At 54.4% G+C, this 22,074-nt stretch overlaps 1 protein-coding gene across 2 annotated transcripts; it reads left to right on the top strand.

Moving 5' to 3' along the window:
* Window positions 1-11,540: 11,540 nt before the first annotated feature.
* On the top strand, window positions 11,541-22,007 carry LOC310914895 (sodium/nucleoside cotransporter 2-like). Of its 2 annotated transcripts, none has more exons than XM_083871394.1 (19): window positions 11,541-11,638; window positions 12,672-12,794; window positions 13,381-13,510; window positions 13,816-13,910; window positions 14,253-14,344; window positions 14,726-14,915; window positions 15,273-15,414; window positions 16,143-16,256; window positions 16,632-16,709; window positions 17,042-17,122; window positions 17,462-17,542; window positions 17,684-17,809; window positions 18,998-19,128; window positions 19,336-19,504; window positions 19,689-19,886; window positions 20,374-20,455; window positions 20,954-21,052; window positions 21,493-21,604; window positions 21,698-22,007. In XM_083871394.1, exons 3-19 carry the CDS (start codon window positions 13,442-13,444, stop codon window positions 21,819-21,821), a joined length of 1,983 nt encoding a protein of 660 aa, XP_083727520.1. In that variant the 5' UTR covers window positions 11,541-11,638; window positions 12,672-12,794; window positions 13,381-13,441; the 3' UTR covers window positions 21,822-22,007. The 2 variants fall into 2 exon arrangements, with proteins under 2 accessions (XP_083727520.1, XP_083727519.1); XM_083871393.1 differs by lacking the exon at window positions 11,541-11,638 and adding an exon at window positions 11,831-11,871.
* Window positions 22,008-22,074: the final 67 nt, after the last annotated feature.

Here is a 22,074-nt window from a genome sequence, read left to right as displayed (position 1 = left end):
AAACACTGCGGGAAGAGTTGAGCAGCGTCGAGGCAGAAAAGTGCTTGGGAGGAACGCTGAGATCAAGCTGGATGTGCAGAGGCGTTGGAGTGAGCATGCAGGGCTGATCCCCAGAGCACGGGCTGGAGGACAGACATCCCCTGGGATGCCGCGGGAATGTGGCACTGGGAGCAGTCAGTGTGTTGGAGCCTGAGGCCATGGCAGTACATTCTGCCTGCTCCCCTGGACACAGCCATCACCAGCCAGCAACCTTCTCAGCTCACCCACCACCGAGACTGTGTCCCCCAGCCCTGTCTCCAGACCTAGGCCCCCAAATCCTTCACATCCCTTCCTAAAATACACAATGTCGCCAAACCTGCTACCAGGCTCTCGGGCTGAATCCCTTGAAGGCCATGAAGAAAGAAAAGGGCCAGAGACAGGATGCTCCAAGAGTGGGACCCACACAGAGGACCCACTGTGGATCTGTGCAGAGGCATCCAGTGAGCAGGGACAGATGCCACATTGTGTTCCTCCATGTCCTTACACCACAAGCCGTGGTCCAGCACAGTGTGGGGACGGATGCTGGGATGTTGCTGTCAGGGTGCCTGGCTGTGGAGAGAAGTTTCTCGTGGTGACCTTCCTACCATCCCTGTCCAGGAGGGAGGGTGAGGATGGGGCTGTCGAGGAACTGAGCTTGCTGTGCCAGCCTGGCACACTAAATGCTCAACATGTTCCCAGGGAACCCACTGAGTCCCAGACTTGCTGGTTCCTTGAGAACACTCCTTCAGAAAAACCACCCAGATTGGCCAGGTCCAACTGGACACCAAGGGAGCTTCCTCCATAGGGAAAAGACAGCCATGAAACCCAGAAAACAGCACAGGAAATTTCAAAGCATAGGGATTGCAAGATGCAAAAGGCATCAGGAGAAAAAAGCATCTGTGAGGAACAAAGTGATCACCAGACAGTGTTTGTGGTCTAGCAGCAGACCTCGCTCCCGGCAGATGGTGATGAAGAGACTTATTAAAATGCAGAAAAGACAGAGATTCTCAATAAATTTGCCTGTCCAGCATTTGGAAGGAAGCAGGGCTAATGGCACTTGAAATTGAAAGCACTTCCACCCTCTATCAGTAACCAAGGAGGATGTTCAGCAACAGCTGTAGGAGATGGCTCTTGTTAAATCCTCAGGCCTGGAAAACACACGCTCAGTGTCTCCAGAGAGGGGACCGAGGTAGGATCTAGCTTGTGGTGGTGTTTGCTTTTTTTAAATACTGCCATATTAAAGGAATTGCAGAGGTTCTTCGTTCTCGTCCAATCCTGGCACATCCCTCATGTCGCTCCCTCCTTGGAGAGGCAGTGCTGGGGCCTGCTGGGATTTGACAAAGGTCTGTAGTCTGTGCCCATGTAGGACCCCAGCACCTCCTCACCGTTTGTTGGGCCTGTTTCTCCTCCAGATTGGCCCAGTGTAGCCCTGTTTTCTGATCTGTGCCTCTGAGGTATCACCTTCTCACCTCAGGCTTCAGCAGAGCCTGGAGGGGCATCAAAGTCCCTGGACTCACCTGAGCTCTCAGATTTGAGCTTCCCCTTGGCCAAACCACCCAGGCAGCAGCACAGGCAGCAGGTGAAGAGAACACAGCTGAGGTGAGACTGCCCTTGGGAGACTCCTTTGTGCATGGGGAGCTTTAAGAGGCCTCCAGAAGGAGACCAAATGACCTTACCACCTGCATGGCTTGGCCCATACTCTTTTCTTCAGCCATGACGAGAGGCTGGTGACATCCCTTTGTTCACAGTGGTTCACTTCAGGTTTGGAGGAGCAGTGGCAGATTTCTACATTCCCACTGCCAAAGCCAGAATCTGTCTGCAGCTCGTGCTGCAGCTGGTGCTGCTCCAATCCCAACTGTTTACACACTCCATACCTTACCCAGTTGGGACCCAGGTTTGATGCCTGCCCTGCAGAGACTGACCCGGCTGCCACAAGGGTGGCTGTGGGGCCGCTCTGCCTGCGAGTCCCTGTGACAGATGGCTGTCATGGAGTGCTGCACTGTAGGGACTGGCAGGGGACACGGGGTGGGACTGGCAGACGGGAGAGGATCAAGGAGCACATGCTGCACCATTTGCGTGCCAGACTCCACATTTCAGCTTCTCTCATGCAGCCACAGTGGGAAGCATCCCCAGGTAGGATGTGCAGCCCTGGGGGCTCCTTGCTGGCACTGCCTGGAGCCTGTGGAGCCCTCAGGAAGGAGGGAAGGATGGCTGTGAAGCCATTTGCACACAGTCCTCAGATAGGAAGAGAACACCCCATGGCTGTGCAGAGGTGATTTGTGGTTCACTGAGGGACCATGGGAATAGGGGAGGCAGAATGACTTTCTGCAATTGTGTGCAAGGATGCAGGGCTGGTCCTCTGCACTGGAATCTCTGCTCCCACCCTGCTCCACCTCTGAAGGGTCCAGGAGCTCTTTGCTGTGATCTCTGGGCTGGTGCTCACAGCATCGCCCTTCCTCTTACCAAAGGAGCTGCTTGCCCGGGTAAATCCAGACAGGTCAGAGCACGCACCAGGAAGAAAAAGCCAGGCAATGTCTTCCGGGCTCCTGCCAGCCCAGCGGAGAGCTGTGTGCATCCTCAGCCCTCATCCATCCTCCAGGGCTTGAGGAGCTGCGTCAGCTGCCCTAAGTGCTGCCGGTGCTCACCCCCAGCTGGGGACAAGAGCCCTGTTTGGGAGCTGGGCCAAGAACAGCGCACAGGACCTTCCCTGGGCTGAGGAGGGGATCATGCCACGTCTTCATGGAAAACCTTCCCCTCCAGTTTAACCTTGGGTGGTGCGGACACAGCCCCGCGTCCCCCCGGCAGCCGCTTCCGGTGAGTCAGAGGAGAAGGTCTCTGCCCCTGCACACTCCCGGGTGACTCACCCCCAGGTAATGTGGGGGCTGAATCTGACACTCGCCAACGTGTCACCTGAGTCAGGTGCTGGGTCGGCTCTTTCCTCTGATGGGGACTCTGCTTGCAGGGAAGCCTGCAGCTCCTTGAATCTCCAGGTGCTTCCTCCACAGCTCCAAATAAAAGCCATGTGCAGGAACTTTGGAGTGCCTGTGTGCCTGCTCCTTTCCTCCCCGGGAGCAACCTACATACCCCTCATTGTGCAGCACAGCACGGACCGAGAGGATTCACATCTGCTGGGTGGCAGCGAACCACCTCGGGGTCTGGGTACAGCAGGGGACATGAGGACTGGAAGGTGGCAACTGTGACACCAGAAAAGCTTCCTGGGAGGCAGCCAGAGAGTCCCGGACTGATAAATGACACATCTGTTCTCTGCAAATGAACAAAAATTGGCATACGGAGGAGGAAACTGGCATCGTTAGGGAACAGATGGATAAATATGACATACTGGGGAAGAGTCGACACAGCTCTGTTGCAGTGAATTTCTCTTTTCTATAGCTAGTGGCTTTCTTGGAAAAAGCCAGCAGGTCCCTGAGGGTGATCCAGCAGAGGTTCCTGCATTTCCACATGCAGATCTTTTGACAAGATGAGGTCAGCAGCAAAATCTGCAATAATATTGAATTATTCTGGAAATTGTGGATGCATGCTAAGAATTGCAGGAGGAATTTGAAAGGCTGAGCAAGTTGGTAAAAAAACGAGACAAAAGCCAGTGTTAGGGAAGTGACACACATGGGGAAACCAGGCCCAGGCTCTTGTCTAAAGTGATGCGTTCTGAGACTGGGAGCTCCGACAGTCTGTGAAACTGTCCCCCCAGCACTCAGCAGAAAAAGAAACCTCAAAGACTCTCTGTCAAGCTGATAGGAAGGTAAGGAAAAAGGAGAGATTAAATCAGAGGTGTCACTATCCCCTAGCCACTCCCAGTCTACATGCATTTCTGATCCCCCTATTCCAAGGATACAGCAGAGCTGGAAAATGTGCAGAGAAGGGCAACAGGAGGATCCAAGGTCTCTGCACATGGGGTCCATGAAGGACCAGGGCTCTTTGGCACAGGAAAGAGACAGCTGGGATCACAGAGCAGAGATCTGCACAGCTGGGGGAGGTGGGAGAGGCTGAAATAACAGCAATAACACAAGGAGGAGATTCAGCACACAGTAGCCATCCCTGCCAGGGGCTACTGCAGATGCTCTGTGGTTTAGGAAAAAGACCAGACAAATCCACAGAAAAAAAAATTCCATAAATAGATATTAAATACAAGGACTAACACGAAGGAGACTTTTGAGTTGTTAGAGGCAGGGATCACGTTTAGGGGAAGTGTCGCTACACATTTGCACCAGGAGACCATCAAAGCCCGAGCAGGATATGCACAAAGCATGTGTCTTATGTGTCTTTACCAAATGGAGCAAATTTCTGCAGGCACTTTTTGCAGCTCCCCAACCTTTGTGTAAAAAGAAAAAATCATTATGCAGTTGATAGTATAATTGAGGCAATGATAATTGACCAAAAGAAGAGATGACAACTTGCTGAAAGACATCTGCCAGCTTGGAGCCAGATCCATCAGTCATCACCTCAGCCTGGTCCCTGCCTCTGCTCTCAGTGCTGACAGCCCTCTGCACATCACGACCCCGAGTGTCACAACTGCTCTGTGCTGTGTTCTGTTATTTCATTAACACTTTGACGAGGTGTGGAGAGCCCTGGGACACTTCATTTCCACAGGTTCAGCAGCATCCTGGAGAGAGGCCACTGAGAGAGCTGGGTGACAAGAAAGGAGAGAAAAATAACTGCAGGACTGACACCCCGAGGGTGAGAAATGCTTCTTTCACTGACAGATCCAAGGTTTGAGGGAAATTTCCAAACAGCCATTATGTAAACTCTTTGATGTTATTTCAAATGCAAAATCATTTTGTGTGGGCTGGAGTCCCAGAGAGCTGAATTCTCCCCACTGAGCTCCTGTGGGGACAGGGGAACCAAGACACAGGAGCTTTCCTGCAGCAAAACCAGGATCATGACAGGAAAACTTCATGACAGATGCTGCCTTGGTGGCAACAGCTCTATTCCATCATGCAAATTGCGTGGCCTCATCCAGCCACTCACTTCCACACTCTGACAGCCAGGTGGATGCTCTTGGGGCTTCAACCACAGCACAAATTCACTCCCTTCATTGCTGGCCCTTCATGGGGTTTTAATTGCTCCTACTAAAGGGTTTGATCCTGCAAGGGCAAAACTGCATCCAGCTGGGATAAAATGCCTGAATCTCTCTTCTGAATGAACGAAGGAAGCAGGACCAGCTGCAAGAGCACGGATCTGAGCTCAATAGAAGTGCTAAAGTGGAATTGATTGGAGCTGCCTGCACTCATCGATCTGAGGCTGAGCAAACTAAGGAGCTGGAGCATTTGCAGCTCAATCAGAGCAATGTACTGGTGGGGGCCTGTGCTGGGGGGCTGGCAGGGGACCTGAGTGCCCCGGGAAGGGGTTAATGGTGGGTTTGATTAATCCAGCTGCAACAGCCATGCTCACACAGCTGGGTCCCTCTGCAGACAGACTCACTAGCTTTATGTTGCCTGGGGGGTGTGAACCACTTCTGGTATCCCCTTATATCTCTTAATTGGGCTGTCATCAGCTGTCAGGAAGATGGGCTCAGAGCACAAGAGCAAAACAGTGGCCATTCCTCCCACAGAGAGGGGATCAATTGCGATTGCCACCGGCCCAGTTTCTCTGAAAGGGCTGAGAGGCAGAAAATGAAGGTGAGTTCAGAGACCAGTGCAAGAAGTGGAGAGGTGAGGGCTGGCAGGCTGCCTGGCAGCTCGTGGTAGCCTGTTTTCTGCCCATTCAGCAGCACAAAGCTGGGTTAAGAGGTGGCTGTGTGCAGGCCATAAGTCCCTGCAACGGGAGGAGGCTCCTGCTGTGCACAGACAAAGGCAGAGTGAGAGCTGGGGCTGGCAGCTGGAATCCGGCAGGGCACTCACAGACATGTGGCAGCATTTATTTAGGGCTGCAGGATGGTTGGTTCTCCCCTGGGACACTTTCCTCAGTTCCATCTTCAACTGTATGCTGGACACACAAGGAAAGAGCTCAAGAGGCTGCTCTGGGCTGTGCTCCCTGGGGTTTGGACAGGACAGCTTTCATAAATCTCTGCTCCACACATTTTTGGGTTCCATTTTCTTTGATTTCTGAGCATTGGAGCCAGGCAAGGGCATCCCAAAATACAAACGAGCAGAAAATCAGTCTGTTATATCCTGTTTGTCTTCTCTTCTGGTTTTCTTCCTGGCAGACTGTAAAATGTCCTTTGAAGTTCAGGCTTTGGAAGAACCAGGACCCACCTCATGTGCTGTTGTGGGCTCATAAAACCTCTGGAGATCATCACAGCTGAACACTCATGTGAAGGAATGCTCAAGTTCTTCTCATTCAGTCCTTGGTCCATGTCTCAAGAGCTACAATCACAGACTGGTTTGGGCTGGAAGGACCTTAAAGCTCATCTCAGTCCACCCCCTCCCATGGGCAGGGACACCTTCCACTAGACCAGGTTGCTCCAAGACTTGTCCATCCTGGCCTGGAACACTTCCAGGGATCCAAGGGCAGCCACAGCTGCTCTGGACAACCTGTGCCAGGGCCTCACCACCCTCTCAGGCAAGAATTTCTTCCCAATATCCCACCTAACTCAGGCCTCTGGCAGTGGGAAGCCATTCCCCTGTGTCCTGGCACTCCAGGCCCTTGTCCCAAATTCCTCTCCAGTTCTCCTGGAGCCCCTTCAGGCATTGGAAGGGGCTCTAAGGTCTCACTGGAGCCTTCTCTTCTTCAGGTTAAGTCCCCCACTTTTCCCAGCAGAGAGGAGAAGCAGAGCCCTCAACCCGTCTTTGTGGCCCTAGAAGAGGATGGTAGAGACTGTGTGAGGTCAGGTTGATTGCAATTGTCTCCCAGTGTTTTGTCCTTCACTCCTAAAACCCACAGAAACCTTCACCTTCAAATTGTCCCAGCCCCAGAACCTTTCCCTGCTCTTCCTCCAGGATCCAGCTCTGCCCCAGCAGTGCCTGTGGGTATATGGGATGCCGGGCTAGATGGTAGAGTTGTTCTGATTTCCTTAGGAAGGAAGGTGGGATTTCCACAGCAGAGCAATTTCCAAGTTGGATTAATGGCCTCTAAATAGCCGGAGAGGACAGCGTTGGCTTGCACCACTGCTTTTCCACCACCAGTAAAACATAGAGCATCTCCTCACAGCACTGGCATCTGTCCTGCCTTCCCAGCACCAGTGCTGCTCCTGTGGCTGCTTTAGCAATCTGCAAGAAAAAGAGGAGGTGGTGGGGATTCCTCTGCCTCCTACCTGCCTTCCTGAGACTGGGAAAGGAGGCCAGGGGCTGCCCCAGTGAGGGAACAGCTGGAGAGGCTGCTCGAGAGGCAGAGCAGCCGAGACAGCCATGCAGTGACGAATTGTGCTTGTCCCTGTGCCGGCTGCAAGATTTATATTTGTGCCACAGAGAGCCAATGTCTGGGCACAGCAGCACTCTCTGTCTGGCTGCACTGGTGTTTTGACATTCCAGGCACCTTTAAAGTCCCACTGAATGCAACCCACAGACATCAGAGGACTCAGAGAAAAGACATCGAGGGAAAGAGCAAAGGAGCCTGCCTGGAGCAGTCATCCTGCCCGGTGCTGAGCATCCTAAAGGGATCTGGTTACCCAGGAGACAGATGGAGCTCTCAATGCTCCCACAAGCTCATCTCTTTTGCTTCATGCTGTGTGAACACATCCTGGCAGGTCCAAACCATCTGGACTAAAAAGCAGGTGGCAAAGGGCAGGTGGGGCCCTGAGAGCCTGGCAAGGTTTCCTTAGGAGTGCTCGCATTCCAGTTCTGTTGGGGAGGGCAGCCTGTGGCAGAAAGTGGTGCTGGGACAGGCCACCACAGCCAGCGATGGGTGGCAGCAGTTTCTTGCCTCCTTATTCTCATCCACACCCGGTACCTTATCTCTGTGTCCTTTCCCACCTCCCTGCTCACTTCCATGTTTGGCTGACTCTCCTGTATGGCTGCAGTGTTATCTCAGCCATGCCTGTTCCAGCAGTTGAGGTCATTGTAATTCTGCCAACTTCCACATTCTGGAGACATCTGCCAAGCAGCCAAAGCATGAGCCCCACTGCCTCCTCCATGCCGCCAAGGAGGCCACACTGCGTGCCCAGTGTGAGCAGCACCCAGCATCCACCCACCCACCCACCCACCCAGACATGGGCTCTGCATCCTGCCAGGCCAGGAGTTGGGATAAAGCCTCAGGGGTCCCCCTCTGCCTGCCCATGGGAATCCCCAAGGAGGAATCTCCTGGTCATCTTGTGTGTCACTGTAGGTTCTTTGTCCCCACCAGCCATGGACAGCATGTCCTGCCAGAGCATGTCCCACCATCTCCCAGGGTTCCACCACTGTCCTGACCCGACACAACAGCTGTCCAGGCCAACATGGGGCTGGGCTTATCCCTTCACCAGTGACATGGCCCAGCTCATGGCATTGTGCTAGTGTGGAGGAAGGCACAAGAAACCAGGCACAGGGCAGCACAAGGACTTTTTCCCTTCACAAACTCATGACCTGGCATACAGAGGTTGCAGTGACCCCACCTCTACAGCTCAGCTACACCTGTCCTGCAGGTGTCTGGTGGTTGGATTTGTGTCGTTGGTGCAGTCAAGGGGATGATGATGGTGTCAGACTCCTTGGGCATGGGAGTCGAACCATATATGTCCTTCCAGTGTCACTGCACCTACTTTGTTCCAGCCTAAGGACACAGATGGTGACAGGGTTGGACACAGATGAACAAAAGCAGTATCCCTGCAGCCCCATAAGAGTCATGGACTGGGATCTTGGCACGTGGTCAAGAGAGGGAGAAAGGTGGGACTGGAGCAGGACAGTAGCACATGGACACCCAGGTCATTCAGATACCCCTTCACCATCTCCTGGTCAGCCAGTTTGACATGGGAGAGCAGCTCCCACTGCAAAGGATCCCACCATTGCTGAGGGACCAGCAGTGCACACCAGCAAACTGCTGAGGACAGGATGAGGTGGGCATAGACAAAGGGAGGGGAAAATGGCAAAAAAACATTCTGTCTTCCTCCACCACTCAGCTCTTTTGGGCTGGTTAGGAGCAAGATGAGCTCAGAGTGGCAGGAGCAATTCCTTCACAGAGCAATCAAGGTGCACAGGGCATTTCTCCAGTTTGCCCCAAGCCTCAGGACGACTGTTTTAGATTTAGGATTTTCCAGCTCCAGCAGATACACCTGGATGGAAGGGGCGCAGGGACATGGCTAGGAGGGTTTTGGGAGTCCCTGCCACTCCCTGTCCCCCCTCCCATGGGAGGTGCAAGTGTGTGACAAGTGATGAGCTCATCCCATGGGAAGGAGCCGATGTTTCTATGCCCAGCTTTTCAGAAGGAATGAGTCATGCTGCCATCACTATAAGATATTTTATGTCAAGAAATCTTTTTGATCGCAGGTGTTTGGAATTCTTTGCATATCTGTGAAAATGAGAGAACCTTCGATACTGGGAGCAGGGAAGCAGCAGCAGTGGTGAGAGCAGAGTCATTAGGTATCAACAGGTGCTTGACAGGAGAAACAAAGAGTCCAGTTGCTGTTTCAGGGGCATAAAATTCTCAGTCCATCTTTTCTCCCATCCCTCTGTGCCCAGTCGTTCGTTAATCCTGTGGCTGGGAGAATCTTTACTCTCTGAGCAACATGGAGAGCGAGAGGTGAGGTAACAGCTCCGAGAACAGGGTTGCCCTGGGATAGGGGCAGGATCGGGGTCAGATCTGGGAGCTGGGCCGAGGGCAGGGGATGAAGGCGAGGGGGTGAACGCCGCAGGTGGGTCAGACACGGAGCGACACTCGGGGCTGGGGCCAGCGAGTGAGTGGGGCCGTGAGAGCTCCGGGGCCCATCGCCACCGGGCCGGCCGTGCCCGGGCAGCGCGGGGAACGCGGCAATTCCCGCGGGGGCGGAGCGGGAGCACCGAGAGCCGCCCGGCCCCGCCGCACGTCACCGCCCGCAACAACAACAGCCCCAGCGCCGCCCCGCCCGCCCAGAGCCCCGGTAGCGCGCCGTGATCGTATAGTGGTTAGTACTCTGCGTTGTGGCCGCAGCAACCTCGGTTCGAATCCGAGTCACGGCATCGCCCGGCGGTACCACGGCACACGGGCTCTGCTTTTTGCCGCTCTCCCCTCACATCCCCCGCTGTTTCTGTCACGTCGCGCCGATATTTCATTTTTCTGTCTCTGTGTTTTGCCGGTTGCCGGCGGGGCCGGGCCGGGCCGGGCTCGCTCCGGGGGCGCCGGGCGGGGGAGAGGAGGGACAGAAAACAATAACATGAGAGAAAAAAAATACATCAAAGTAGAAATGATAAATAAATTCACAAAATTAAATTTAAAAATAAACCAAAATTTGACGAAAGGAAAGGAAAGGAAAGGAAAGGAAAGGAAAGGAAAGGAAAGGAAAGGAAAGGAAAGGAAAGGATGAGGTACAAAGTAATAGTAATAAAATAAAATAAAAATAGAATTAAATGAAATAAAAATAGAATTAAAAAATTAAGTTAAAAAATATTATAAAAATAAAATATATTTAAAAGTTATACCACTAGATTAAGTAAAATAAAAATAAATATAATAAAATAACTAAAAATTTTAAAGTAATATAAAATGAACCACTAAAATAAATCTAAAAATGAAATATAATAGAAAAAACGAAACGAAAAATAACATTGGATGACATAAAGGTAAAAAATAAATAAAATTTTAAATTAGAATAGAATAAATTAAAGAAAATATTATTGAGTATAATAAAACAAAGTAAAAATAAAAGCCAAAATGAAAATTAAGATACGTTAAACAGATAAAATTAAATAGAATTAAACGAAAGTAAACTAAGTAAAAAAAGTTAAAATAAATTTTAAAAAATAAAATTAAGTTCAAAATAACAAGATAAAAACGACGAAACTGAATTGTGAAATAAAGCACCGCAGAAGAAAAGAGCGAGGGCAAAAATTGGAGCCCGTGTGCCGTGGTACCGCCGGGCGATGCCGTGACTCGGATTCGAACCGAGGTTGCTGCGGCCACAACGCAGAGTACTAACCACTATACGATCACGGCGCGCTACCGGGGCTCTGGGCGGGCGGGGCGGCGCTGGGGCTGTTGTTGTTGCGGGCGGTGACGTGCGGTGGGGCCGGGCCGCTCTCGGGGCCCCGGGAGTGTCTCAGGCGGGGCTGGGGGCCCGTCCCGGCGCGGTGAGGGAGGTCACACAGGCACCGCACCCGCAGCTTTCCCCCTTTGTCCCTCACACTGATCTCCGCCATGGCGCACTCGCCCTCCCCAGCCCCGGGCAGCTTTAGCGGCGGGATTGGCCAAAGCGGGCGGGGAGAGGCGCGGGGCCGGCTCGGACAGCGCTGTGTGCACGGGCAGCGGGGGCCCGGAGTGCCCCGGGGTCATTAATCACCGCTGTCTGCACTGATTCCTGCCAGCCCCGGATTGCCACCCTGGGGGCCACATCACCGCTCCCAGGGCAAACAAAGAACGTGAGGTACCAGCTGAGTGCACAAACCAGGGCGTGCAATTCCCATCATCCCGGGGAAAAGGTGTTTCCAACACACGGTGCAAGGGGACACTTTTGTTGGCTTCCACCCCTTCTCAGGGCCAGAGGACACGACTTCACGCCCCTGGAGCCTCGCAGGCCACGCGTGCCTCGCTCTGGTTTTCTTTGGGCAGCATTTCCTGGGGTGGGGTAAGAGTTTGATTTCTACTTTCATTATCTCTCCTCCAGGGCTTGTTTTTCCCGGGGGGAAAGTCTCCCGGCTGCCCTTTCCTTGGCTGGCACGGTGCCCTGCCCGGCCACGCCGCCCCCAGGCCGGGTGTGAGCCCCGGGAGGAGCCGCCGTGCCCAGCCCAGCTCTTTGGACCGAGCTGTTAATGGGTAACCGGGCACGGGACCGGGAGCCGCGGAGCCGCCGGGGCTGCGGTGAGTGCGGGGGGCCGGGGCTGCGGGGCGGGACAGCCGCGGGGACACGGAGGGCACGAGGCCACCGGGGGTGTGAGGACGCGGGGGATGCGGCCAGCGGGGCTGTGACAGCGCAGGGACACGGGGCACGGGGCACAGGGCCGCGCCAAGGCAGAGGCTGCTGGGGATGCAGGAGCCCCGGTACACCCGGAGCACCGGGGACAGCCCTCCCTCGCTCCCTCCCTGTTACCCGCCCGTCCGGAGGGGATGGCGGCCAATGAGACTGCACCAAAAGGAGAGGTTTTGGGGCTGCTGGGGCTAGGGACAAGGAGGTCCTGGGAGGCACCGAGCCTGAGATGGGGGCACAGCCAGGAACCTGGAACTCTGTGAGATCCTGGAGGGGTCACTGAGACCACATGGGGTCTGGGGAGTGGCCTTGAGGTGGTGGTGGACTTGGGGAGAGGGGTCCTCCTGATCTCTGCCAGGGTCCTGGAGAGACATCCCTGAGCATCAGGAGCCCCTGTGATGTTGGAGGCCCTGGAGGGGGGTGTGGGGGCCTGAGTTCCCATCATGGCCCTGGGTCCTGCCCTGCCTCTGAGGAGCCATGGAGCCAGGGACAGATGGGGCCAGCACACCCCAGTGGTGGCTCTGCAGGACTGTGGAGCCCTGGGCACACATCCTTCAGCTGCTGTGAGGCCCCACGATGAGGGGGATGTTCTCCTAAACTCCCCACCTTCACCTGCTCGGGAAAGGTCCACCTTTCTCTTCAGTGGACACTGCAAGAAACTGGTGATGATCCTGGAATCTCCTTCTCTGCACAGACCTCTACAATTCTCCTCAAAGCAAAGACAACATCTTACTGCCTCTGTCCTCACACAGAAGTGCTTCTGCAGTTGATCAGTGCCTTGCCTGCGACTCTCTGCTCTTCCTTCATCCTTCTCCAGGTAGAGGAACTGGGAGGGTGTCCAAATGGGATGATGCTCCAAGGGCTCCTGCCCTGGCATAACCCTGGTTCTTCTGGGTTTGCTGGACCAGTTCTCCCAGTATGATTCTCCTTTAGGACCAGTCTCTATGCAAACTATCAGTCATTCCTACCCCTCGTTCCTTCACTGTGTTAATTATCAGCATGAAAGAACCTTCTTCCTCATCGTAAATGGTTGTACCAAGACCTTTGGATGAGGAAGGATACTTTTTTTAAAATTCCTTTTGCAAAGGGGCCCACAGAGGCTGGTGGACACTGTTACCGACTTAGAGGAGGAGTACCAGCACTCCCTGCTGTATATAGTCCTATCCTATAATTCCTTGGAAGCACGGAAGAGTAAAGACTTCTCCAGAGTTACAGGAGAATAAGGAATTCACCACACCAGCACCATGGCCTGGGGACCTCATAGGATGCTCCCTTGATGTGCTGGGGCAGGGCCTGCTCTGAATACTGACTGCAAGGGGCATTATCCTCTCAGAGACCCAAAACTGAAAAGCAGAGTGGGACATTTGAGCTTCCCAGAGGTGATTCCATCTTTCTCTCCCCAGCCAGCATTGGGCCCTCCCAGTGCAGTTTCCCATATGCACTGAAGCAAAGGAACTTCTGGAGATGGAAGGAAACCAGATAACCCTGGACAGCCTTGAGAAGGGCAGAGATAACCCAGCTTTCAGCTCTGAGGTAAGTTCCCCTTCCCTTCCCTTCCCTTCCCTTCCCTTCCCTTCCCTTCCCTTCCCTTCCCTTCCCTTCCCTTCCCTTCCCTTCCCTTCCCTTCCCTTCCCTTCCCTTCCCTTCCCTTCCCTTCCCTTCCCTTCCCTTCCCTTCCCTTCCCTTCCCTTCCCTTCCCTTCCCTTCCCTTCCCTTCCCTTCCCTTCCCTTCCCTTCCCTTCCCTTCCCTTCCCTTCCCTTCCCTTCCCTTCCCTTCCCTTCCCTTCCCTTCCCTTCCCTCTGGAGTACAAGGTGCTCCAGTTAATGATGTTTTCCAGGGAGAGGAGAGACACTATGAGGAATTTGGTGATCCACACAGTGAGAGCCAAGAGGACAGAAGAAAAGGGAAAGGGAGATTCTCCTCCCTATCCAGGTGGGATAATCTGCACAGAAGCGTGAGCTCTACCAGAGGCAAACCTGATTTGGGAGAAGAGTAGGCTGGTGTTGAGCACACGGTGGGGCAGTGTCTGATGGCTCCATGTGGCCTTGTAGGGTGCCACTGGCAGGTCTCTGTCCCCACAGCAGGTAATGATGAGCATCCTGGGGTTTCTCACTGTGGCACTGTACCACCTCCTGCTGCTGGAAGTGTCCAGTGGGGGCCATGGCCATGGCCTGGCTCTGGTGGGCTGGCTGCAGCTGGGGTGGTTTGGCTTGGGCTGAACTTTCACATCCATCTTCATTGTCTCTCATCTGTCTTGTGTATGTCTGTCCCCAGGAAGGCCCTGCAGCCGGCATCCAAGGCACGGCATTTCTGCAAGGCTCATGCCAAGGTGTTGAGGATAGTCTTCTTGGGGCTCCTTGGAGTAGGTGAGGACTTCCTGTCACTGAGACTCCACATTCCCACCCCTTTGGCTGGCTCTGCCTCCAGACTCCACTTACTGAACACTGTCAAGTGTGTGGAGGTTGTATCCACTCCCAGCAGCCTCACTGCCCCTCCTCACCCCACCACTGCTGCCCAGTTCTATCTTCACCTCACTTCCCCCTGCCCTTTCTCTACCTGCCCAAAGGGCTTACTGTGCCCCCTCTGCTCCCTGCTGGGGTGGTGCTCCTCAGGTCTCCTCACACAAAGATGGGATCCTCAAGGGTGGCCAGGGAAGGACATTGGGAGGAAATGAGCCTCGTGGTTGGCCCCAGTGAGTTATGAACCTGTGATCCTACAGCCTTGGTGTTTCTGACTCCCTTTTCCAGCCTACCTGTGCTACTTCATTGCGGCTTGTTACCTCAACTTCCAGCGAGCCCTCCCCTTGGTGATCATAACTGCTGTGGTTATCTTCTTCATCTGCTGGGAAATCTTCAAGAAGCACTGTGGGGCAAAGGTTCTGCTCCTCCTCCGCCCCGTTGGGAAGTGCTTCCAAAAGTGCTGGCCATGGCTGAAATGGTGAGTCAGGAGAAGGCAGGGCCAAATCCCTCCCAGCACCCGGGCTCCGTCCCATGGCTCTGCCAGCACGGGCACAGCTGATGGCATCAGGCTCTGCTCTAGTGCTGTGCTGGCACCTCACAAATGATGGGATTGGCCCAGCTTGGGAACCACTTAAAAGCCATTGCAGAAATGTCTTGCTGCTCTGCCTCAGTAGTGTGAAGGCTGTTCACACCCCCTGCTTGTGCCTGAGCCCCAGGTTTCTTCAGATACATGGACCTTACAGTGGCAATTCCATCACAGTTGGCTCCTGCCCTTCATGACCTTCTCTCCCTATGGGGGCATCATCTTGCTGACAGTCTGGGGTTTCCTCTGCAGGCTCCTGTGTGTGGCCCTCCTGGTAGGCTTGATTGTGTGGCTGGTTTTGGACACTGGCAGAAACCCAGAGCAGCTCATCTCATTGGGTGGCTTCTGCTTTTTGGTGCTGTTCCTGTTTGCCTTCTCCAAGCACCATGGTGCGGTACGTGTCTCTCAGGTGTGACTTGACCATCAGTCCCCTTGCAGGAGGTGACCACCCAGCACTGGAGAACAAGCGTTTTGTTGCCCCTGGCATCCCCTTCTCAGGAAGAAGCAGAAGCCCAGCAGAGCTGGGCACAGCCTGGGGAGCTGAACTGGTTGGGTGGATAGACCCCAAAGCCACCTCACTGCTCTTCCCATTGCTCTCCTTCCCACTTCCCAACCCAGCGCTCCCCTGCATTGCCTCTTGTCCTGTTTTCTGCCATGCCCCTCATAGTGGGTCAGACCCAGAAACCCAGCACCAGACCCACACCTGGGCTTCAGGTGCCTTGGGAGCCTTGGTCAGAAGTGATTGAAGTCCTGGTGGCTTCCAGCCCAAACTGCTGCAATGCTTTGGGCAGTCCCTCCATCCTGCTCTTCCAAAGGGTTATTGAACAGTTTCAGTCTAGCAGGTCTGTCCTACCACTCATCATAAGGTTTTTGTGCTTGTATCCTGGGTCAGCCTGGCAGGTTATGTTCCAGCCAGTTCTAGAGTCTCACCAACTCATTCCTGGCTCTGTCACCAACCCATGTTTGTCGGTTTCTGTGACACTTTATTGATCTCCTCATGATCTTCACCCCGGGGAATGTGTGGTGTTTGTCATGTGCTGCTGTTGCAGCAGCTGGAAACCAGAAGGGGAAGCCTGTAGGCCTTGAAAACATTTCAACTCCTGTTCTGCTTTTTATCCCCAGGTGTCCTGGAGAGCCGTTTTCTGGGGTCTTGGTTTGGAGTTCTTATTTGGACTCTTTGTCCTCCGAACGACTCCTGGCACCCAAGCTTTCCAGTGGCTGGGAGACCAGGTCCAGGTACTGCATCTACTCATCCCATCCTGTCCTTGTACCCTGAGATTACCAGGAAAAGCAGAATGTGGCATGGGGAGGGAACATGGTAGGGATTGCATGCTCACAAACACTTTTGTTTGGGACTGGAGGGAAGCCAGCTCTTCCCTGGTTTTCTGCAGCACCCCAGAGCCCTCGGTGTGCTCTTCTTTCCAGGCTGGAGCAGAGCCCCGTGGCTTTGGGACAGCCCACCACTATCTTAGGTCTCAGAGGATGATTCTGTAGTGTGCAGTAAAGTGAGCTGTGGGACTGCAGGCACAGCCCCACACCAGGCAGAATGAGGTATCAGGGAAGGACCTGATGGAGATCTCTGTTCTACCTGTGTAATTTCTTCCCTTGCAGTACTTCCTGGGCTACACCACAGCTGGCTCCAGCTTTGTCTTTGGGAACACACTCATTGAAGAAGTCTTTGCCTTCCAGGTCAGCCAAGGAATGGGGCATGGGGAGGTTTTCTTCTGGTCTGCCTCTTTGCTCGGTTGTGGAGAGCACAGAGCTAAATGCAGCCAGATCTGCTGCAGTAGAGCTCAGCCATCTCAGAGATGGATCTCCCTAAGCTGTGTATACCCCTGTGGACTTCCTCAGTGTCATGGAGGATTTGCACTGGTCCCTGTCCCTCCTGCCAGCCTGGCTGTGTGTTGTAGCAGCCCAGTAGTGTGGGCTGGCTGTGCAGTACCACACCATGCCCAGCCTCGTGCCCATGGGTGCTGGGATGTGTGGCTCAGCTCTGCTTTAACCCTGTGCCTTGCCTGCAGACCCTGCCCATCATTGTTTTCTTCAGCTGTGTGATGTCCATCCTCTACTACCTCGGTGTCATGCAGTGGCTTATTCTCAAGGTAGGGCCTCACTCCTGGATCTGGGATGGCAGGGGAAAGGAGAGAACCTGTTGTGTTCTCTGTCTACTATGGTCAGCTGGGAGATGTCCCAGGAAAATTGTCATGGTATTAATTTGGGGGTATTTGTCCTGCTTAAAAGAATAGACATAATCCCTGTCTTTCTAGTGTGTCTTTCTCAGAATGCCAAAAAACCTGAACCTTAGAGCTGGTGTTTCCACCTGGTCTGGGGGTGCTTCCCAGGATCACCTCCATGCAGGGGCCAAACAGTGCCTGGCTTCATGCGTATGGTGGCAGAGTGCCAGGAGCCTCTGTCAACACGGTGGCCTTGTCTTTCCCCAGATCTCCTGGCTGCTTCAAGTCTCAATGGGCACCACTCCCACTGAGACTCTCAGTGTGGCAGGGAACATTTTTGTGGGACAGGTAAGGTCGTGGGCAGCAGATCCAGCTCCTCAGTGCTTGCAGCTGAGCCTGCCCTGGAGAAAGGGTCCTCTCCCTCCCTGTGAGAGCTGTGGGGCCCTGTATGGCCCCATCCCAAGGACAGCAGGGTTTTCTCTTCCACAGACCGAAGCCCCGCTGCTCATCCGCCCATACCTGGCAGACATGACCCTGTCAGAGATCCATGCTGTGATGACTGGTGGCTTTTCCACCATCGCAGGCAGCGTCATGGGTGCCTACATATCCTTTGGGGTGAGTGCACAAGCAGTTGGAGCCACACGCTCCCTGCTGCAGGGGACTGACATGCAGGAACTGCCCTGGACTTGAGGATGAGAGAAGACCCCCAGCCTCATGGTCCCCTTCCATAAGCAGGATGAGAGCAGGGTGTCCAGACTCACCTTATCCCAAAGACACCTCATCCAGCCCCACCTCTGCTGGCCTGGTCAGAACCCTAGAGCCCTGCCAGGTAGAGGGCAGTGCTGTCGGACTCTTACCGTGTGTCACTGCAGAGCAAGCAGGGCAAATCCCACAGAATCATAGGATAATATAGCCTGGAAAGACTCCCTGGGGGGGGTCTCTGGTCCACCCTCCTGCCAACTGAGGTTATGGCAACTGAGGGGATGCCCAGGGCCTTGTCCAGGTTGGTGGTGAACATCCCATGGATGGAGATCTTCCCCAAAGTCTTTGATTTCCCCCAGAGGTGCCTCAGACACACAAAACATTTTTTCCTTATATCCAACTGAAATTGGGTTTGTGATTCTCACCTTTTCACTGGCTGTCACTGAGCAGTGTCTCCCCTCCAACCCCCCTTTAAACAGAAACAGCCATCCCCACCCCCCTCCCTATTTTGTCCCAAGGGAACAATCCCTGCTCCTCCAGCATTGCCTGGGCACTGCTGGCACCAAGCCCCCAGGGAAGCCCTCTCCAGTTCATCAGTGTTCTGAATAAACCTTCCCCTTAACCTGCTGCTTTAGCTCCTGCTATTTAAACATTAATTAGTCTCCTTAAATGGGAATCAAAGGTGGAAGGTCAGAGAAATGAGACGTTGCCAGGGGAGGGGTGAGGCTGGGAGCTTGGCCCTTCATCAGCAGGTATAAGTTAACAGTGTTATCCAGCCTATTGCTCTGATACTGGTAAAAAGGAACAAGGAAAGGGACAAGAACCATTATGATTAAGTCAAACAGCAGGAAATATTAACATCACCAAGGCTACAATCACTGCAGCTCCAGCAATTGCCTCCATCCAGGCAAGCTGCCCCATGGGCACAGCTGCTCAGATGGGAAAACCAGCCAATTTTCCTACCTTGAGCAAGTGGAGAGCCCTGAACTGCTCTGAGTGTCACTGGCTGATGCCAGCCCCATACTGGGATGCCCTGGGGTGGCAGGTTATGGGGCACAGCCTTGCACAGAGGTGCCTATGCCTGTGGTCTGCACGTTGCAGATTGATGCAGCATCACTGATCGCAGCCTCTGTGATGGCTGCGCCCTGCGCCCTCGCCATGGCCAAACTCGTCTACCCTGAGGTGGAGGAGTCCAAGTTCAAGGGCAAAGCAAGCATCCGCCTCGCCAAAGGGTGAGTGTGAGGGGAGGGACAGTGAAGTGGGGCTGCACAAAGCCTTCCACTGCAGGGGAGCCGGGGGGGCACTTGGGGCACAAGTGGACACTGCGCGTGGCCCAAGGCCGGGAGAGCCTGTGGTGTGCACACATCCATGGAGTGAGCGCTGACCTGGCATGGGGGATGCCCAGCCAGATGAGTACATTGGGGTCTTTTTCCACGCAGAGAAGAGAGGAACATCCTGGAAGCTGCTAGCAACGGGGCTGCCACCTCCGTGGGGCTGGTGGCCAACATTGCAGCCAACCTCATCGCCTTCTTGGCTGTGCTGGAGTTCATCAATGCTGCCCTCCGCTGGTTCGGGGAGATGGTAGACATCGAGGGTCTTACCTTCCAGGTATGCCCAAGAGCTGGTTTGAGCTGCCAGATCCTGCATCCCTCACCTATCCCCACCTTTGCCTGCTGCCTCAGTGGGCTGCTGAGACCCTTGCTGGGTTTTTGGCACATCCTGGCAGCGGATGTCCAATCTGGGCACTGTGCAGGTCAGCTCTGAGTCGTTCCCTTCTGGATGCTTTTCCCAGGTGATCTGCTCCTATGTCCTCATGCCTGTGGCCTTTCTCATGGGGGCAGACTGGGCAGACTCACCGGTGGTGGCTGAGCTCCTGGGGATCAAGATCTTCCTGAACGAGTTTGTGGCGTACCAGCAGCTGGCCACGTACAAGAAGAACCGTCTGATGGGCCTGGAGGAGTGGGATGGGAACCGGAAGCAGTGGATATCTGTGAGGGGCACCACTACCCTGCCAGGCACAGGGCAGGGATAGAGCCAGCCGGAATGGGGCATGAGACCTGGCCAGGCAGACAGGTGGGGGGCAGGCAGAGGATCATGGAACCATTTAGTTTGGAAAAGTCCTCTAAGATCATTGAACCAGGATGGTGGTGCTGGGAGTGGGAGGGCACCTATGTCCAGCTAGACTTGGATGTTTACTAATGGCTGGGTGTGGGAGGAGTTAGTGAAGACCTTTCTCATTTACCTTGCTCCTTGATGGGACAGATCATGGTGCTACAGGGTCCCTTGTGCCCCCAGCCCAGCCTCTTCCAGGGAGACCCTTCATCCTTGCTTCCAAAAATAGCTGACAGAGAAGGGGTTGGGGTGGGGGACTTCTCTCTATCATGTCTGTCTGGGAGCTCCAATGTGGTGCTCAGCTCTGGGTGCTCTGGGGCTGCTCCTGGGCAGAGGTGACCATTCCCTGCTGCTGTGCCCTCCAGGAGCGAGCCGAGAGCATCACCACCTTTGCCCTCTGTGGATTTGCCAACCTCAGCTCCATTGGCATCACTCTGGGAGGCCTGGGTAAGTGTGACCTACGTCCTGAGTACCTGGGCACTCAGGGGGTGGGGTCCTGGGTCAGGAAGCAAGAGCTCAGCTGAAGCAGGAGGAATTTGCTACCCTCAAGCCTCCATGTTTGGTCTCTGCCAGATAAGAAATAGGATTTGCATGAGGTGACCAGGATGATTTTGCACTGCACCCATGGGCAAGAGCATATGCATGTCCCCTCAAGCCTGGGTGTCACCCTGCCACAGGGGAAAGAGCAGATAGACTCCAGTGCTGGGAGCGTTCAGGGCTCTGTGGCTCTGTGCAGGGTGGGCACAGTGCTCTGCCAGGATGGGCAGACAGCACACTGGGTGCTGGCTGGGATCACCACATCCTCCAGACAGCAGGAGCTGGGGTGGGCAGGGCACTATGTGGCAGAGCCAGCTCAGGACTGAGGACATGTCCCTATCTGTCCCTCATGCAGTGTAGAGCCAGAGCAAGGATCTGACTCACCCCAGTGTCTGTTTTCCCCCACAGCTTCCATGGTGCCCCAGCGCAAGGGTGACCTTGCCTCTGTGGTGCTGCGGGCCCTGCTCACTGGCATCTGCGTCTCCATGCTCAATGCCTGCCTGGCAGGTAGGTCTCTGCCCACTGCCAGCAGGGCCAGAGAGATCCAGGGAGGCACAGGCCCTATAAATGCAGCATTCAGGGATGGAGGTGGCTGGCCTGTCCCCTCATGGCTCTGGCAGAGCCTTCAAGACCTGCTCTCCCCTCATGGCTCTCCCAAGGGCAGCCCAAGCCCAACAAGCTCTCCTGGGGCCCCTCATCCTCCTCCGGACTGGAACATTTCAATGACAATTTTTGGAGTATTGCAATGGGCTCCCCTAAAGTCTTGGGGGTTGAGGTGGGATGGCTCATGGGACCTGCACAGTCCCAGATATAAGATTTGCAAGCAAGTATGGTCAAGGTGTGGGGCTTGTGAGCAGGCATGGGATACAGGACTCACAGCTTGCTTGGGGTATGGAATTTGGATCCATGGTACCTCTTAAGTCCCAATAGGAGACATTGTCCCCCAGGTCTCCTCTACGTGCCAACACAGGTGGGTGACTGTGCAGTGTTCTTCAGCAACACCAACTTCAACTCAACCAGCTACACTATGTACACCTGCTGTAAGCAGCTCTTTGCCAGGTGGGTGTGAAGGGCCCTGAAGCCACCTGGCCCCGCCCAAGGACCCAGCTGCTGGGGCAGCAGCTTGTCCTGACCCTGTGTCTCTCCTTCCAGCTCAGTGCTCCAGAATGGGACTCTCTCCTTCACGGGATCCTGGGCTGAGCAGGCAGAGAGTGTGCTCTGGCTCAAAGAGTGCTGCGTGCACTACAACCACACATCCTGTGCAGGCACAGTCTAGAACTGGGGGAACACCAGGGCCTACAAGACCTATCCCCAAAGGTAGAAAAAACCCCAACAGAAACCTGAGCATTTGGTCTTCTCTACTCATGCTGATGGAAGCTGCATACACCTTGCAACCTGCAGCCTTAGGTGCTGACCCTGTGGACTCAAAGGAGCAGCTCCCAAATAAATTATGGCAACCCTTGTGTGATTGCCCTCAGACCCCTTCTGGCCCCTGACTATGGCTGTCCCACACAGCACAAGGTCCTTTG

The sequence above is a fragment of the Zosterops lateralis genome, assembly GCF_965231275.1.
Source record: "Zosterops lateralis genome assembly, chromosome: 13".
Classification (NCBI taxonomy): Eukaryota; Metazoa; Chordata; class Aves; order Passeriformes; family Zosteropidae; genus Zosterops; species Zosterops lateralis.
The sequence above is the reverse complement of the archived record's forward strand: the minus strand, read 5'-3'. Positions and strand labels throughout refer to the sequence as shown.

Excerpts from the sequence above, each read along its gene's own strand:
- LOC310914895 (XM_083871394.1), top strand. The coding sequence starts at position 13,442 with ATGGAAGGAAACCAGATAACCCTGGACAGCCTTGAGAAGGGCAGAGAT. Across the intron at positions 14,916-15,272 it reads TGCTGGCCATGGCTGAAATG|GCTCCTGTGTGTGGCCCTCC; the intron begins GTGAGTCAGGAG and ends TTTCCTCTGCAG. Across the intron at positions 17,543-17,683 it reads GGAACATTTTTGTGGGACAG|ACCGAAGCCCCGCTGCTCAT; the intron begins GTAAGGTCGTGG and ends TCTCTTCCACAG.